At 39.6% G+C, this 19,896-nt stretch overlaps 1 protein-coding gene across 1 annotated transcript; it reads right to left on the minus strand.

Moving 5' to 3' along the window:
• Nucleotides 1-4,971: 4,971 nt before the first annotated feature.
• On the minus strand, nucleotides 4,972-16,565 carry LOC126816433 (multiple epidermal growth factor-like domains protein 6). Its single transcript, XM_050542985.2, has 7 exons — nucleotides 16,369-16,565; nucleotides 14,748-14,888; nucleotides 10,823-12,871; nucleotides 10,121-10,261; nucleotides 8,251-9,942; nucleotides 7,397-7,537; nucleotides 4,972-6,662 (listed from the first exon to the last, which is right to left on the minus strand). The coding sequence occupies exons 1-7, from the start codon at nucleotides 16,421-16,423 to the stop codon at nucleotides 6,640-6,642; spliced, it is 4,242 nt and encodes a 1,413-aa protein (XP_050398942.2). The 5' UTR covers nucleotides 16,424-16,565; the 3' UTR covers nucleotides 4,972-6,639.
• Between the last annotated feature and the right edge of the window lie 3,331 nt (nucleotides 16,566-19,896).

Genomic DNA, 19,896 nt, shown 5'->3' on the forward strand with positions numbered 1-19,896 from the left:
CCCGGTTCTACTTTCCGTCTTATTGCCAATTCCTACGGGGGATTTTGGCAAAACAAAAGCTCAAACTATACAAAATATATACCAGGCTATCCAAAAATGTCGATATCTCGAGCGGAATGCTCTTTTTTTTCAAAGTTTCTATTACATTTAAAAATTAAAAACAAGAAAAATAAGCGAAAATTCGATCAAAATCTTACCTGCTATGGCAGTCCGCTAACTTCAGCTCACCAGGTTCCGGAAAAGTGCCACGTGACCACGTTGTGACTTCCTGAATATTCATGAGACCCCGTAGTAGAAACGGTACATTTTTCGGTCACGTTTTTTAGCACACCAATAATAGGACAGCCAGCGCCTCTAGCGGCGTTTGGCATCGCTAATAAATGAGATACACATTTTCATTTTGCCTATGCCAAGTCAGTCTTATTTCAATATTTGGGGATATATTTTTCTCAAAAGTCCATTTTTTTTTACAAGTAATGTTATTAAATTTGCAAAAACATCTAAATAGTTCACACTTAAGTTTGCACAAGTTGGGTTAAAAAAAAAAAAATCATTCATTGTGGTCTGATCCCATACACGCACCTACCAAGAGTTGTCTTTCCCTGATTCTTCCCCGGTTCTACTTTCAGTCTTATTGCCAATTCCTACGGGGGATTTTGGCAAAACAAAAGCTCAAACTATACAAAATATATACCAGGCTATCCAAAAATGTCGATATCTCGAGCGGAATGCTCTTTTTTTCAAAGTTTCTATTACATTTAAAAATTAAAAACAAGAAAAATAAGCGAAAATTCGATCAAAATCTTACCTGCTATGGCAGTCCGCTAACTTCTAGCTCACCAGGTTCCGGAAAAGTGCCACGTGACCACGTTTTGACTTCCTGAATATTCATGAGACCCCGTAGTAGAAATGGTACATTTTTCGGTCACGTTTTTTAGCACACCAATAATAGGACAGCCAGCGCCTCTAGCGGCGTTTGGCATCGCTACTACTTTCCGTCTTATTGCCAATTCCTACGGGGGATTTTGGCAAAACAAAAGCTCAAACTATACAAAATATATACCAGGCTATCCAAAAATGTCGATATCTCGAGCGGAATGCTCTTTTTTTCAAAGTTTCTATTAAATTTAAAAATTAAAAACAAGAAAAATAAGCGAAAATTCGATCAAAATCTTACCTGCTATGGCAGTCCGCTAACTTCAGCTCACCAGGTTCCGGAAAAGTGCCACGTGACCACGTTTTGACTTCCTGAATATTCATGAGACCCCGTAGTAGAAACGGTACATTTTTCGGTCACGTTTTTTAGCACACCAATAATAGGACAGCCAGCGCCTCTAGCGGCGTTTGGCATCGCTATTAATATATCATATGTATGGTAAGTCCAAAGTCTGCCAGCTAAATGAGAAATTTTGCAATCCCCATCGTCACAAAACAACAAGTAGAGTCAGTTCGAATAAGTAAATAAATATTTTAAAATACAAACTTCTTTCAATCATTTCTTCTGTCACCAAACTTCGATTTCTTCCATATCAAATCTCCCTCGTTTCACCGTTACAGGTTACTTTGATTCGGAATCGGAAGTTGATTCAGCCTCCACTGATGGGGTACATGCGCATTACTTTAACTTACCCATCGGTTCCACAGACGACACAAATCAAAAGTACACAAAATCCATCCAAAGTCAGCAATATTTCACCCGGTATCACCCTTAGTACTAATATATTTCGTTTAAATGAATGTTCCGGGTGCTAATTATGTTATTTTGTTTTTACAATTATTCCGTTTTTGTGATAAAATTGGACTTTCATGCGCACATGCTTGCAAAGGGAAAGGGACATAACTCCTGAATAACTATCTAGGAGGCAGACCACGATTAATTTCACAATTGACTTCAATGTTAATTCTGGTCTCTTTGCCTGGCTCAAACTTATCAGAAAATTTTCGTTGGGCTGAATGCTTTTCACCAAAATTTGTATGAGATTGACCAATCAAATTTTGACATACACAACCTTGAAGTAGCATACTAAAAACATGTACATGTAACTAGGCTTATTCGCCGTATAGATAACAAACCCCATCTCTCAACCCTCCGTGTTTCAAGATAAGAGATGGTCCCAGTCTATATACAAGGCTCTGGATGGTCCTATATAGTTCCACGTAGCAAAGCCCGATGCGATTTGCGTTGGCAAAATTTACAATATTTTTCATCAAAACAACGATTGGTTATTGTTATTTTATAATATTTCTGCCACACCCAACTACAATTAAGCAGAAAATCCTACCTGATATGGGTACAAATCCCCTCTTTTTAAATCGCAGTGATAATAGATTGCTTTCTCCGACATTTTAAATTTACGTCTTTAACACATAAAGGCGGGTCAAAGTACTAACCAGATTAGAGTTGCACAGAAGTAATTATGAATGTCGGTATCAATTTTGATAAAAACAACGCTTGATTTACTTTATTGTTAATATTTGCTCATAAATGAATGTTGTTTCAGTAGATTGGGCTGCGTATGTGTAATAAGTACTAATAGTATAAAATTAACTTATTTTTAAGAAGGTACATACATTAATTAAGAAATTAAGTTTGCCAGGTGAAACGTGGACTGTAAACGATTGATTGGTTAATTAAAATCCGAGCCAGCCACCTAATCATCGGCTATATTAGACCACTTTGAAGTTTCTGTATGCATGGGCTGGAATAACAGTAAATCGCGTTTGCAGTCGTTAAATTTTCCTTGTCACGTACAACCGAGGATTCGAAACCACGGCAGTTGACTCAATGACAGGCCTTGTGATACAGCGCGCGCACGTGCTAACCATTCAGCCCCCCTCCCTCGCACTTAAAGTAGCTAAGCCTCTAACTCAATATCATCCAAAGTCTTCGACATTGAAAACACAAATTATTTGTCAATTTAAATCAACATTGATGTTGTGATCTTACCGGGAAAAGATGGGCTAGATGATATCCAATATTTAAGACAAAATAAACATTTTACCATTGGTACACGAATCGTGTACCATAATGCGTTTCAGGCCCATTTTTAACAAGGGACTCGACGAACAAGGCTAGACAATATTCCACAAGTCATGTCAAACGGTGACTGCATAAATATATTCATATCTGGAGAGTATACACAATAAATACTATGTAGACTAGAATAACTAGACGCTAGAGATTGTCATTCGATTGAGACTTCTGGCGTATTTCGCCGAACATAACTGATTTGAAATTATAGTAAAAACGGAAACGACTGAATGTAAATCAGTTTATATACATTCATATTACATTATTATATGAAGGGCGACCCATTTGTGTCAATTTCAAGGTCCCAAATATTAGCGATTTAGCTCCTTTAAGTTTTCAACATGTTGTCATACCACTGACACTTGATATCTTTACTTTGTTGTCAACATCTCCATGCTTGGGTGGGGACAAAATATATGTCAGTTGGTTGGTAAAATATATCTCAATGGGTTATATCTCAGTGGTTTAGTAATTTATATCTGAGTGGGTTGCCAAAATATATCTCTGATCAGAGTTTGTTAATTCTTTTTAATAATAAAACTAATATTATATTTATTACATTCTTTTTATAAAGGAAACCTTGGAAACCGTTCTGACATGGGATTCTATTGCCCCCCCCCCCCTTTTATAAATCCGGTCCTACATGTAAAGTCAATAGCGAAATACCTTAAATTTAAAAAAAAAATACTGACTTAGCAGAGCCCACCAACAAACATGTGGCAAGGAACAACATCTAGTCGTTCGGATGGGACGAAAACACAATCCTATGTACATGTTGGCTTGCACGTAAAAGAACCCTTGATAAACGTTAAACACAATTCATTCATGCATTGTTTTTCTTGTGCCGCTATACCTCGGGGGTTTGCCTCAGGAAGCAAAATCAAAATTTCTCATTATTTAACAGCCACGCTTATCGGATCTTAAAGGACAATATTGGTGTCAGTCATTATCACATGAATTATTAGTTAGCAGAAATTCGTCCATGTATCTGTTATCACCCGTCACTTCATTCAGTTATATAAAGGGATAACTCGTGTTTTCCTTTTGCGTTCGTCACTTTCTATTGTTGAAACATTGATTACTCATCTATCGTAGCAACGATCTCTGTGATAAAATAATATTTGGAACGTGTTTAACCAGTTCTATCACATATGTGATAATGACTGGCGCCAATATTGTTCTTTAAAACGCCGAACCGGATAACCCAACCGTATTATACAACCCCAATAATCAATATCTTCAGCTGCAACATTCAGATAAGCCAAAGAGGCCACCTCTTCACATTTTGGACTTTTATTTGCATACTTCAAAATATATTGTGTAAGATTTAGATAAAGAGCTGACAGTTTTCACTATAATAGATAATGACAAAAGAATATATTGTCGTCGCCCCTGTCTGGACGTCCGTCTGTCTACAGGTCACAATTTTTATCCGATTTTGACGAAACTTGAAATATAGATCTATCTCCCAAAGCTCTCTGTACTTTTCGACATTGGCATGTACCGGAACGGAACTTCCCGGAGTATGGCCACTGAGTGTACGAAAAATCACATTTTTAACGTGTGGACACTCTAGAGGTCACAATTTTTATTCGATATTGATGAAATTTTAATGTATGTTTATAACCCAAAGATCTCAGTTCATGTCAATATTCGCGCGTATCGGACTGTGTTTTTAGCTTGTTCTTTGCCCAGCTCTTGCAAAATGTGGGCGTAGCTTGCATGGGAACCGCTTGTTACATTAAATTGTTAAATGGCGACTGTTTCAATCCGTTCAAAATCACAACCATCCGATGGTCTAGAGAGTTGATTATGGAATCTTTACACATAATTTACATAATGCACCTTTAAACGAATCTTATTTACTTTGGAAACCAAACTGAAATCCGGACGCCCACACCCCCAACCTTACCGATGATATAAAACAAACAGATTAAAAATGAAATTCAAAAATATAATTTAAACAATAACATATATATATATATATACATCATATTTAAATCTGTTAAATGTATCAATGAATTACTTCGTTCATCAACATCCTTGAACATAGTTTGGAAGGTAAAGTGATATACAATCTCATAGTTATTAATAACCATGGCAACACCCAAATACTATTAGTAGACATGTTATAAGATGTTAAAGATACATTATTTAAAGGGACAATAACACTCTTGCTGGCTTGAAAGCTCCAGAAAATAAAAAATAGCCTTATTCTAAGTACTAGATGTGTTAGTGTCCTACCTGTTGTGTAAATTATCCATTAAATCCTATTTTACTTGTCCAGAGAGTTCAAAAATATTTTTAAATCCAAGTAACCTTTGAAAAGCTTTACGTCAGGCTTTTCAAATCATTTCGTTGAATTTTTCCAATTTTTAAAATTAGGTAAGATGAAATTTGTATCATCAATTAATTGGAATATTGTATAATAGTACAATTTGTTGACCAGAATAATGATTGGGAAATATTATTTAGTTGCAACAAGAGTGGTATTGAGCCTTTAAGAGTTTAATAAAGAGTTGGCCATAATAATTCAAATATAGATGATCAAAAAAGGGAATACTGAAAATTTCTTTCAAATTACTTTATTCTGAGCCAAGTTATCTCTGTTTGTAGTTTTGACAAGATGTGTGCATAGTGGTAACCATGCTCTTAGCCTCGCTTTCCCATTTTTAAATTAAATTTTCAAATGGCGAATCGTTCTAATCTAGTTGAAATCTCGAGTATCCGATGCCATCGATGGTCTTGTTTTGTTAATAAATGTCTAATTAATAATTTATATAACAAAGAAAGACCTGCAATAGGCAGATTTAGCTCTTGTATAATGTATGTTTAAACACATAGTATCAAACATTCCAATTAGACTACTTGGTTATATTTGTGAACATGTTATAAGACGTTTAACAAGTAGTATCAAACATTCCAATTAGACTATATTGGTTATATTTGTGTACAAGTTATAGTATACCTATTTGTTAAACATCGTATAACGGTTATACGATGTTTAACATAGTTATAGTTAAAGATACATTATGGGAGATAAGATAAAGAGATGGCAGTTCTCGCTATAATAGTTAAAAACTAGATAGTGTAAAGGTAATTTGCTGAAAATTTCAGTCAAATTGATCCACTATGAGCCGTGAAAGAAGCGGTTGAAATTTTTTGCATAGTCTCGGTCATCATTACTAAAATCATTAATATAAACAGCATAGTCTCGATTATCCACTTTTTTTTATTTTAAAATTATCAATGGCAGTTAGTGGCATATAGGAATCTAATCCAGCCAACATCGAAGGCTAGCCATGACATCGAGAGTTGATTATGGTCTGGATAAGTTAATTAATGTCTAATTTTAATATAGATATCATTTTAGGCTTAAAGAAAGACCTGCAATAGGCAGATTTAGCTCTTGCATAATGTATGTTTAAGTTGATGTCGTATCATGTGTTATAAAGATATCTTGGACGGTTTATGAGATATGCCCCGAAAAAACGACGAGAACGGAAGGAAAGCCGGACAGAAGGATGAATCCAGTTTCAGTATTCCACTCTTCACTTCATTCTACGCGGGATAATATATAACACTGGTAGTCTCGAACTAGTTGGTCTTCAACCAGTATACAGAACGTCCTCTGAAACAAAAACAAAAACAAAAACAAATAAACAAATAATAAAGCCCGACCGAACTGTAGAATTAAATTAAGACATGTCTATAATTTTGGTTGTTTTGGAACCTATATAATCATAAATTTAATAAAAAATATGTTTCTATTCATTATTATCAACTTCGTTATTTCGTGACTATTACTATACAAAACCTCAACATACAGCAGAGAGAGAGAGAGAGAGGAGAGAGAGAGAGAGAGAGAGAGAGAGAGATGGTGTTTAACGTCCACTCGACACAAACTAGGTCATTTCGGGACTAACATATGGTTTAATTTTATTTCAATAATTCGCTTGCGCGTAGGGGTCTTATGCAGTGGGAGGAAACCGGAGAAAACCCACGAGGTTGGACAGGTGACCCTATTCCTTGTCACGTACAACCGGGGATTCGAAACCACGCCAGTTGACTCAATGACAGGCTTTATGATACAGCGCGCACGTGCTAACCATTCGGCAATCCACCACCCCTCCCCTTCTCAACATACAGCAACATCGGTTCACTGATAAAGGTGTTATACTGGAAACAAACTGAAATGAAATGGGGTTTATCGTACTACTGTGCAGCTCTACCAATCGAGTTTCCGCCAAACAAATGCCGCCCCCTCCACCCGTACCACGACGGATTTCTAAATGCTAAACCCAATTTCTGTCTTGCTGTGTTTTGTCATAGTAACGCAAAGATGGCGTAGCAGGTGAAACTAACCGACGTCACATTTTGGCCCTGTAAATCCTTCTTGGCAGCCTACCGCACCACATCTACCAGTGACGACATCACATGGTGTATTATCATAACAGTTACCGCAATTGCTAGAACAGCCATCTCCATAGTAACCATTTTCACAATCTAAAATATAACATAGTTATTGATCATAACAGTAACGACAATTTCTAGAACAGCCATCACCATGGTAACCATGCTCACAATTAAATATAACATAGACGGTACATGGTTTGTTATCGTAACAGTTACCATAGTTAGTAGACGAACCATCACCATAAAAACCATCTTTACAATCTAAAATAGAACAGAGACAGTACATGGTTAATGGCCATAACAGTTACAATAGTAACTAGAACAGCCATCACCATAGCAACCCTTTCAACAATCTAAAATATAACATAGAATATATACGGTTTATTATCACAACCATTGCCATAGTTGTTAGAACAGCCCAGTCATCACCATGGTAACCATCTTTACAATCTAAAATATTACATAGATGGTACATGGTTTATTATCATAACAGTTATCATTGTTAATAGAACAGCCATCACCATAGAAACCATCTTTACAATTTAAAATATCATAGATGGTACATCTTTACAATCTAAAATATCATAGATGGTACATCTTTAAAATACAAAATAGAAGGCACATATAAAAAAAAGTCATCACCATAGTAACCATCGTCACAATCTAGCCCTTTTCAACTTTTCTAGACCAAAAACATAAACCAAAATAGGCATAGTAAAGGCTCGACCAAGAAGCGAAAGAATGTGTGGCACTGCATTGATAAAAATCAAAAATAATTAGTGGACTGAGACCAAACAACCTACCTATCTCACAGTAATCTCCCCTTCTGCCAGGTTGGCATCCGTCAGTACAGGTTCCATTCTTCTGGAAACAGGCCGGAGTCGTGGTACCGTCTACCTCTTTACAATTTGCACTACTAGCTTCATTACAGTAGTCACCATAGTTACCAGTTTTACAGCTGTTACATTTACCCCCCGTTCTCTCACAACCACCATGACAATTGGAATTACACACCTCCTCGCACCTGTCACCATAGTAACTGTCATAACATTTTATACATTTTCCACTTGTCCTATCACATCCTTCTTCACACGTGGAGCTACATTTGTAGCCACAACTGTCACCATAGTAACCAGTCTTACACGTTATACATTTCCCGTTGTCCTTTTCACAAATGCAATGTTTATCACATTTTAAATCACACGTGTCTCCATGGTAACCGCTCAAACACTCACGGCATTTACCAGTAACTTTGTCACACCCACCTTCACACGTAACTCTACATAACCTATTACATTTGTCACCATGGTGTCCGTGCATACAGCTGTTACATTTGCCAGCTATTTTGTCACATCCGCCAACGCACGTCACTCTACATAATATGCTACAGTCGTCGCCATAGTGACCACGGAGACAGTAGTTACATTTACCGGATTCTTTGTCACATCCCCTATCACATGTAACACGACATAACCTTTCGCAGTTGGCGCCATAGTAACCGTTATGACATTTAATACATTCACCCAGCGATTGTTTACACCCTCCATCACACGTGGTTCTGCATAGCATATTGCATGTGTCACCATAGTAACCCATAATGCACCGATTGCATTTTCCGGTTTGTTGATCACATCCGCCGTAATCACATTTAGAACTACATGGCATATTACACATTTCACCATAGAAACCATCAACACATTTCAGTACGCATGTACCATTTTGATAACACCGCCTTTGATTTTGCCGCAATAAGCATCTATCGCTACAAGTAAGATTGCAGAAGTCGCCGGCCATATTAAATTTACAATCCTTACATTTTCCGTCAATTCTACCACAGGAATCTAGACAGTTACTGGGGCAACTGGCAGTACATTGGTCACCATAGTAACCCAACTTACAACTATGGCAACGGCCATCTCTTGAACATACACCACCTTCACAACCTTCAGGACACTTTAAGTCGCATTTATCTCCGTATTGCCCGGCTTCACAACTATCACAGGTGCCACCATCTTGATCGTTGTAACATTGGTGGCAATTTGAACAATTCTTATCACAATTGTCGCCATATTTCTTTTCAACACACGTGTGACACCTACCGCTATATTTATCACACCCGTAGAAACAGTATTCACTACATTTCTGTCGACACGAAGATCCGTAATAACTTATTTGACTACTGGTATGATGATGTGTCTGACAGTTGCATCTTCCGTTCTCTCGGTTACATCCGTTGCGACAGTTACATCTTTGATCGCACATGTCACCATACCAACCAGATTTACAGACGTAACATCTGCCCGTATCAGGATAACATGAATCCATGTAACATTTTGTATCACATTTCTGTTCACAGTTATTACCGTAATATCCAGCTATACAACCATAAGTATAATATCCGTTAACAGGATTGCAGGTGCCTAGTTGACAGTTGTTACTACATGCAGTACACGAGTTACCTGGATCTTCATAATACCCATCCTCACATCCAGCCTCTAATAAAAAAAATATTCTTTTAAAGCATATTATATTATATAAACAAAGGGGCTAAACGAAGGGGGCGCAATGGGATTAGAATATTTGCACCCCCCCCCCTTTCAACCCCCAATCCCTAACCCCTGACTCAAGGATATTTGATAATTGCGGCTTTAGCTTCATAGATGGAAAACTTACCGATGTCACATTTTGGTCCTGTAAAACCATCCTTGCATCCCTCTATACCACAATTGCCAGTAACAGAATCACACTGTTTATTATCATAACAGTTACCACAATTACTAGAACAGCCATCACCATAGTAACCATGTTCACAATCTAAAATATAACATAGACGGTACCAGGGTTACTAGAACAGTCATCACCATAGCAACCATCTTTACAATCAAAAATATAACATAGGTTTATTATCACAACAGTTACCATAGTTCCTAGAACAGTCCTCACCATAGTAACCATCTTTACAATCTAAAATATAACATAAACAGTACATGGTTTATTACTAAAACAGTCATCACCATGGTAACCATCTTTACACTCTAAAGGTGCATGGTTTACTTTTACCACGGTTACTAGAACAGTCAATAAAAAAATTCAAACACAAACACATCACAAAGACATAACATAGTTACCGCCATTTTCAAAAGGAAATCAAAAAAGGTTGCACATTAAAAGACATTTCGAGCAAAGACTCTAAACAAGCAAACTAACAAAAAAAAAACCCCAAAAACCGAAAAAACCAAAGAAGCAAGAAAAATAAGTTTTAAGATTGCATTAAATGGCCTGGTTCATATCTTTAACATCGAATTTCTTACTATGGATTATAAAAAAGCACATCTTGAGTTTAGATGTGATTACGTATGTGCAAGAACAACTTACCATCTCCACAGTTATCTCCCCTTGTACCGGGTTGACATCCTTCAATGCACGTTCCATTGGACTGGTAACAAATAGGAGTTATTTTACCGACAACAGATTTACATGTTGAACTGCAGATTTCATTGCACGTATCTCCATAGTAACCACTGACACAACTGTCACATTTACCATCTAGTCTGTCACATCCGGAAATACAGTTAGAATTACACGAGTTCTCGCACGTTTCACCATAGAAACCAGTTTTACAGCTGTTACATTTTCCTCCCTTCCGGTCACATCCACCATAACAGTTGGAATTACATTCATGCTCACATTCGTCACCATAAAAACCGATTATGCAGCTGTAACATTTAGCCCCCTCTCTGTCACAACCACCATTACAGTTGGCGTTACACACACCCTCGCACATGTCACCATAGTAACCAGTATAACACCTGATGCATTTACCTGTCGCCCTATCACAGCCGTAATCACAGGTGGCGGCGTATGGGATGTTACATACATCACCATAGTAACCACTCACGCAAGCGTTGCATTCCCCACTTTCATGGTGACATTTACAATTTGTGATACATTTTTTATTGCATATTTCGCCATAGAAACCACTTGCACATTGAACGCATCTCCCCGTTTCTTTATCGCACCCTCCTTCACACGTGCCTCTACATAACTTACCGCATTTGCTGCCATAGTGACCCTGAATACAAGAAACACAATCACCCGATACTTTATCGCACCCTTCAATGCAGGTAACTCGACATAAATTATGGCATTTGTCACCATAGTGACCACGAATACACTTGCTACAATTACCCGATATTTGGTCACATTCACTCCTACAGGTGGCTCTACATAACATATTACATTGTTCACCATAGTAACCACTCTGGCATTTATGACACTGACCGGAAGTTGGACTACACCCATCAACACATGTAGTGCCACATAACCTATTACATATATCACCATAGGTACCGGGTGTGCAGGTGCTACATTCGCCAGTTTTCTGATCACACCCGACCTTACATGCACATTCAAGGTCACACATTTTGCCGTAGAAACCATCAACACATTTAGATACGCATGCACCATCTTGATAACACCGCCTTTGATTTCCATTCGATTTGCAACCGATGCTACAAGGAAGAATGCAGAAATCGCCCGCCATATTGTTTTTACAGTCTCGGCATTTGCCGTCAAGTCTGTCGCATGGTCCAAGACAGTTGCTCGGACAACTCTTAGTGCAAAAGTCACCAAAGAAACCGATTTTACAGTCCTTACATTTAGTGTCAATTTTATTACATGGACCAAGGCAGTTACCAGGACAACCCTCAGTACAATGATCACCATAAAAACCGACTATACATTCCCTACATTGAGCGTTAGTTCTATTGCATGGGCCAAGGCAGTTACCAGGACAAAAATCAAGACAATAATCACCAAAGAAACCCACTTTGCAATTATGACAATAGCCATTGCGTTCACAAACGTTTCCATGACAACCTGCAGGACATATTCGATCACAATAATCCCACGCCTGGCCTTCTCCACAATAATAACACGTGCCGCCAATCTGGTCACTGAAACAGCCAAAATCACACCCCAAACACATCTGGTCACACTGTTCTCCAAATAGGCTTTCATTACAGTAGTTACATCTACCGGTTAACTTATCACACCCATGGTGACAATTAGCACTACATTCCAAAACACACGCGGTCCCATAGTAACTTACTTCTCCAAATCCACCTTGACAACCACATTCACCCGTCACCTGGTTACATCCATGAGGGCAGTCACATGCTATATCGCACGTTTCTCCATACCATCCATCTTCACAATAATAACATATCCCTGTGTAACGATAGCAACCATACAACCCACAATTCAAGGGACACTGGAAGTCACAGGTGTTGCCATAAAAGCCATCGTCGCATGCGTCAGTACAGAAGCCGTTGTCAGGATTACATCTTCCGTTAAGGCAATTCTCGCTACAGGCCGTACACGAGTTCTGCGAATCGTCATAATATCCTTCACTGCAACCAACTTCTAAAAAATATGGAAATACAAACTTCTAATCAGTATAGTCCGTAAATGGGTACAATTGGGGATTGATCTACACCACGATAACCCCCAAACCAAGCCTGAAGGCCCCTACTTTAGGGGCTCCGGGGATCTCGCACCCTCCCTTACACATCGCAAAAAAATCGTTGACAATTTGATTGTAGATGGTTCTTTATATCCTGAATAAAATGGCCACCAATAAAATGGCCACCAAACTACGTGATAATATTAAATTCTGTAGGGTTCCCTAGCACACCACACTCCCAGTCCGTTCCTGAACCAAGTGCGGATCCCTAACTTCTTTCACTGTTCTCAGAACAATTCAGTAAGAACCTGTGACGGTTGGAAGAGTAAATCCACACCGACCCTTCTACGTGTATATTTAACCGAGTGTAAAGTGGACTGCAAAGGGAATATCACACTGCCCCGCCCCAATAGATAACACTAACCTGTAAACGGTATATTACACTCCACCCACCCAGAGGTGCATCCAGAAATTTTTTGCAGGAGGGAGTTTGCCAGGTTCCCGGTAAGGAAATTTGACAGTTGGCAATGCATAATGCCATCATCGTCTCCAAATTACATAGGCATACATACACACTGGGCTTTTTAAAGAGAGAGAGAGAGAGAGAGAGAGAGGGTTTAACGTCCACTCGACACAAACTAGGTCATTTCGGGACTAACATATGGTTTAATTTTATTAACATAATTCGCTTGCGCGTAGGGGTCTTTAGCAGTGGGAGGAAACCGGAGGACCCGGAGAAAACCCACGAGGTTGGACAGGCGACCCCACTCCTTGCCACGTACAACCGGGCATTCGAAACCACGCCAGTTGACTCAATGACAGACTTTATGATACAGCGCGCGCACGCTAACCATTCAGCCACCCAACCCCCCTTTTAAAGAGAGAAATCCAATATTTATAACGAATTAATAGGATCGCATTGTGATTCAATTTCATTGAAGCAAAGCACAAATTGTGATATCACATATGTGTATATCACTATCACTAATATAGATGGTATTTTACACTCCACCCCACTGAAATCGACCCTACCCCACCGAATAACACTAACCTGTAGAGGGTATGATACACCCCCCAACCGCCACTCTACCTCACCAGATAACACTAACCTGTAGAGGGTATGATACACCTACCCCACCCCCACTCTACCTCACCAGATAACACTAACCTGTAGAAGGCTATGATACACCCACCCAACCCCCACTCTACCCCACCAGATAACACTAACCTGTAGAAGGCTATGATACACCCACCCCACCCCAACTCTACCCCACCAGATAACACTAACCTGTAGAAGGCTATGATACACCCACCCCACCCCACTCTACCCCACCAGATAACACTAACCTGTAGAAGGCTATGATACACCCACCCCACCCCAACTCTACCCCACCAGATAACACTAACCTGTAGAAGGCTATGATACACCCACCCCACCCCCACTCTACCTCACCAGATAACACTAACTTGTAGAAGGCTATGATACACCTACCCCACCCCCACTCTACCTCACCAGATAACACTAACCTGTAGAAGGGTATGATACACCCACCCCACCCCCACTCTACCCCACCAGATAACACTAACCTGTAGAAGGCTATGATACACCCACCCTACCCCCACTCTACCCAACCAGATAACGCTAACCCGTAGAAGGGTATGATACACCCACCCCACCCCCACTCTACCCCACCAGATAACACTAACCTGTAGAAGGGTATATTGCCACCCCACCCACCCCGCCCCACACAACTCTACCTAACCCGTAGAGGGTATATTTCACCCCGCCCGTACCGACCCCACTCTACCCCACCCACCCCACCGAATAACACTAACCTGTACATACACCACATGTTTTCATGCACATGACATCCATATCAGTCATGGGATATTTGTATTGTTTATCACTAGGTGTACAGTCGTTAATATTTTCATTACAGAAGTTGGTATCAGACGAATCTTCACATTGATCTAAACCTGTAAATATTATTATTATTATTATTAATATCAGACTATATAAACTATTTACCTCTATGTAGCATGGGAGTCATACTGGCTCAGTAGTTAAGACACTGATTCGCCAGCCTTTTGGTCCCGTTGCATGGCCGATAAAGTTCCTTGTCAGTGGTGATCGACGGAGGACTTCTAGCCCCTGGTTCCGATATTGGCCGATAAAATTTCTCGGTTTTTTCCGTCTCGGATTCCATTTGTCAGTGATGCAGGACGGAGGACATGAAAAAGGACAACTGTCTAGTCGATTGGATGGAACGAAAAACCGAAGACCCGTGTACACTTTGGTGTATAAGAGTACGAAGAAGATCCACTATCTGGACAAAATTTGCCCCATAGCACACTGGATGGCGTATGACATCGTCCTGGATGGCGTACGACATCGTCCTGGATGGCGTATGCATTAGCCCTGTAGGTGCTGGAAGGTACAACATTTTACATCAGACAGCAGTTGAATTCAAAACATCAAGGGTTATTTACGTGCACGCCGCGGGACGGAGGACGGGGGTCTAATGGTGGCGTGGTTTCGAATCTGCTTGTGCCGAGTGGACGTTAAACCCCATCTCTCTCTCTCTCTCTCTCTCTCTCTCTCTCTCTCCCCTCTCTCTCTCCCCATCGAACTAAAGATTGTTGAGGCCTGTAGGTCCTCTGGTTTTCGTTCGATCCGAATGAGTAGATGCTTTTCCTTGTCTGGCACTCCATCACGCACCACGGACAAGAGGGAACCACGCTGGATAATTCCGGGAACTTTCCCTGCCAGCAGGGGGGTCAATTCAGCTTCGGAACTCTTGATTGATTAGTGAGCATGTACCTTACTCACTGAGCCAACGTGGCACCCCTCATCTGTGGAAATACTAATCATTGCATGAAATTGAACAAATTTGAACGGGATTATCTCGTTTCCATAAAAATAAAATGTACGCACAACGGTTGACATTTCGTATGTGTCGCGTAATGACAAAACATGCCGACTAAAGATAATGACATCTCGCATGTGTCACGTAATAACATAAAATGTCGACTAAAGATAATGACATCTCGCATGTGTCACGTAATAACATAAAATGTCGACTAAAGATAATGACATCTCGCATGTGTCACGTAATAACATAAAATGTCGACTAAAGATAATGACATCTCGCATGTGTCACGTAATGACATAACGTGTCGACTAAAGACAGTTACATCTCGAATGCGTCACGTAATGACATGGCCCGCCTATTCAAGCCACTCTATTATTCTAGAAAGAGCAGAGATGAGAGAGAGAGGGAGAGAGAGAGGGGGGGGGGGCGATTAACGTCCACTGAGCATAAAATAGAAAATACCTTAAACCATACAGGCCGTATATGACACTTAACTTAATTTACAAATGTCTGTCAATGACGATAATGGCGACGATGATGTTCTGAAAGTGTTTGTGATGATAATTATAATAAATAGTAAATACCTTTAGCCAGAGAGACCGATATGAATAATATGGTGCACAAATTCCACAACTCCATGCTTACTGGTCTCGTAGATCTATCTGTATAAACAGACTCGACTGAATTCTGTGTGTTATTGAAATGTGTTGATGCGTCTAACAGAGAAATGTGAGAGCTTTTAAAGAGATATAAATAGCTCCAGCAATAATAGAATAGATCATAGTCTTTAGCATGAACAAATGGAGGAGGATAATAAAATAAATTACTATACTCTATAATATTGTGTTTAATCATTTAACACAGTGTGTTAGTGTAATGTTTCCATACCCAGGGCCAATGCCAGAATATTCTGTAGTGATAATGTGCATCCCCCTCCCACGCTCTAAAAAATGAGTTACCAACATCAAATGTTTAAAACAGATGTTTCGTAGACAAAATGAAACGCATAAATCATACCTGATGTAGGCCAGGGATTGTTTTTACAGAATTCTTTACAGTTCACATTGATAGATCCATTGTAAAAACTCTAGCCACCAAAGCTCAGTATTTTCCCTCTAACCCGCAAAGGTCAGTATCGTGGCACTATAATCTACAAAAGGTCAGTATTGTTTCCTCTAACCCGCAAAGGTCAGTATTGTGGCTCTCTAATCTCCCCAAGCTTAGTATTGTGGCCCCTAACCCCTACAGCTCAGTATTGTGGCCCTCTGACACCTACAGCACAGTATTGTGGCCCGCTGACCCCCCAAGCCCGGTATTGTGACTCTCTAACCCGCCCAAGCTCAGAACTGTGTCCCTCTAACACTCTAATCTCAGTATTGTGGCTCTCTAACCCCCGAAACTCAGTATTGTGGCTCTCTAACCAGCAAGCTCAGTATAGTAGCCCTCTGACCCTCAAGCTCAGTATTGTGGATCTATAACCCTTAGAGTTCAGTATTGTTCCCTCTAACCCTCAAAGGTCAGTATTGTTCCCTCTAACCTTCAAAGGTCAGTGTTGTTCCCTCTAACCCTGGAACTAGCCCAAATACTTACCCTAACCCTAACCTTCAATCTCGCCATTAATAACGTGCCCTAACGTTATTTACATCTCAGCGACCTTGACGAAAATTGCGCTGGCCTTAACAAATAGTTTAGGCCGAGAGAACCATCTCCTATTAAAGATACATTATGTAAGATTTAGTTAAAGAGATGTTCGTTCTTGCTATAATAGTTCAAAAATACATCATGATAAATGAATATATTGCAAATTTTATTCAAATTACTTTATTCTGAGCGAAGTTATAAGTGTTGGCGGATGTAGTGTAGAATGTTTATTACTGTAGCAACGACACTGGACAAACGAGACAAATCATTAATATCATACTCTCATAAAAGTTGAAGTATGTAAGATTTAGATGAAGAGCTGGCTGTTCTAGTTTCAAAATAAATAATACAAATGAAAAATATTAAAAATTTTACACTGATCATTGTATTCTAATTAGTTATCTAATATTTAATTGAGAAATAGATAGAAAGAGAAATGGGGTTTAACGTCCACTTAACACAAACTAAGTCATTTCGCGTGCACGTAAAAGCACACCTGTCAATTGACGTTGGCAATTGTTAACTGATAAAAGAGTATGTTGTAGTTTAGCGACTTTAAAGTGATAAACGAGTATGTTGTAGCTTACCATATTGTGAAACAAAACCACGAAGTCACGTGTACACACTGGTGTGCACGTAAAAGAACCCCAAGATCAAGCGTAACATATATTTGTGGCACGGTATTACATGCTTTTACACTATTTGCGTAAAGGGGAGCAGCGATTATGACGGACATTTTCTCTCCGAATTCACGAAATTCGAACTCAACCATAATTATGATGTAACGGTGGTATAATCTAGGAATATACGGTCCGTTATGCGCCAATATGGAAAGGAACCGAGATCTTTGGAATATAAACATGGATGAACTTTCTCGGCCAATGCAGGGATCGAACTCGCGACCTTCAGGCTAGCGAGCCAGCGTCTTACCCACTTAGCAACCGTGTCCCCGAAAAGTAGAATATTTGATTTCATTATTTCTATCATGTTCTAGGTTTCCATTTTAATATTTCAGGAACGTTCTGTATACATCATGGTAAAGTTGTAAGATAGTTCGGCTGTTGTGGAATGTAGAGGAAAATCGTGCTGTTTCAATTTTCTAAAAACAAATCAAAAAAAAAATCGCAACACAATTGTTTCAATTTTCTTAAAAGAAAAAAAAAGACAAAAAAAAAGACATCACAACAACAAGATAAATCTTAAATATGATTTATGTAAGAGCTAAATCTGCCTACTACAGTTCTTTTTTTCTGGCTTCAAATATTGTGGAATTGTTATTTAGACATTTCTGCAGATGAAAAGTCCATAATTAACTGGGGGGTTGGATGGCTGAATGGTTAGCGTGTGCGCGCTGTATCATACAGTCTGTCATTGAGTCGACTGGCGTGGTTTCGAATCCCCGGTTGTACGTGGCAAGGAGTAGGGTCGCCTGTCCAACCTCGTGGGTTTTCTCCGGGTCCTCCGGTTTCCTCCCACTGCTAAAGACCCCTACGCGCAAGCGAATTATGTAAATAAAATTAAACCATATGTTAGTCCCGAAATGACCTAGTTTGTGTCGAGTGGACGTTAAACCCCATTTCTCTCTCTCTCTCCATAATTAACTCCCCAGACCATGCTATTGAATTAATTAGAACACATGCGTTGTTTGATATTATAACGGGGGAAAAATGGATAATCGAGACTTTGTTCATTATCGTAACAATGATACTTGGTAATCGAGACTATCTTGTCAAAAATTCAAACACTCAAAATAAACTAATTTGATTGAAATATTCAATATATTCATTTTTCATTGTCCATTTTACAGAGAGGGAGAGAGACAAACTAGGTTTAACGTCCAATCGACACAAACTAGGTCATTTCGGGACTAACACATGGTTCAATTTTATTTCAATAATTCGCTTGCGCGTAGGGGTCTTTAGCAGTGGGAGGAAACCGGAGGATCCGGAGAAAACCCACAAGGTTGGACAGGCGACCCTACTCCTTGTCACGTACAACCGGGGAATCGAAACCCCGCCAGTTGACTCAATGACAGACTAGCGAGGTACTACGGTGGCTCTGCAGTTAGGGCCATGGCTCGCTAACCTGGGGGTCACATGTTCGATCCCTGCATTGACCGAGAAAGTTCATCTGGATTTTTCGGTGTGGTTTCCCCCTTGTCAATGGTACATGACAGAGGGCCTGGCAAGGGACAACGTATAGTCTTTCGGATGGGACGAAAAACCGAGGTTGGAATTAGATATAAGAGTAGTCCGGGACATAGCACAGTGGGATTTCCATCATAATCTTGAACGGCGCGATCTATATTTAGGGTTAGAGGGGCACAATACTGACTGGCCTTTGCGAGTTAGAAGGGCAAAATACTGATATTAAAATTTGGGACTTAGAGGGGCACAATTCTGCCCTTTAAGGGTTAGAGGGAACAATACTGACCTTTGAGGGTTAGAGGGAACAATACTGACCTTTGAGGG

This window comes from Patella vulgata, chromosome 3 (assembly GCF_932274485.2).
Source record: "Patella vulgata chromosome 3, xgPatVulg1.2, whole genome shotgun sequence".
NCBI classification, from domain to species: Eukaryota; Metazoa; Mollusca; class Gastropoda; family Patellidae; genus Patella; species Patella vulgata.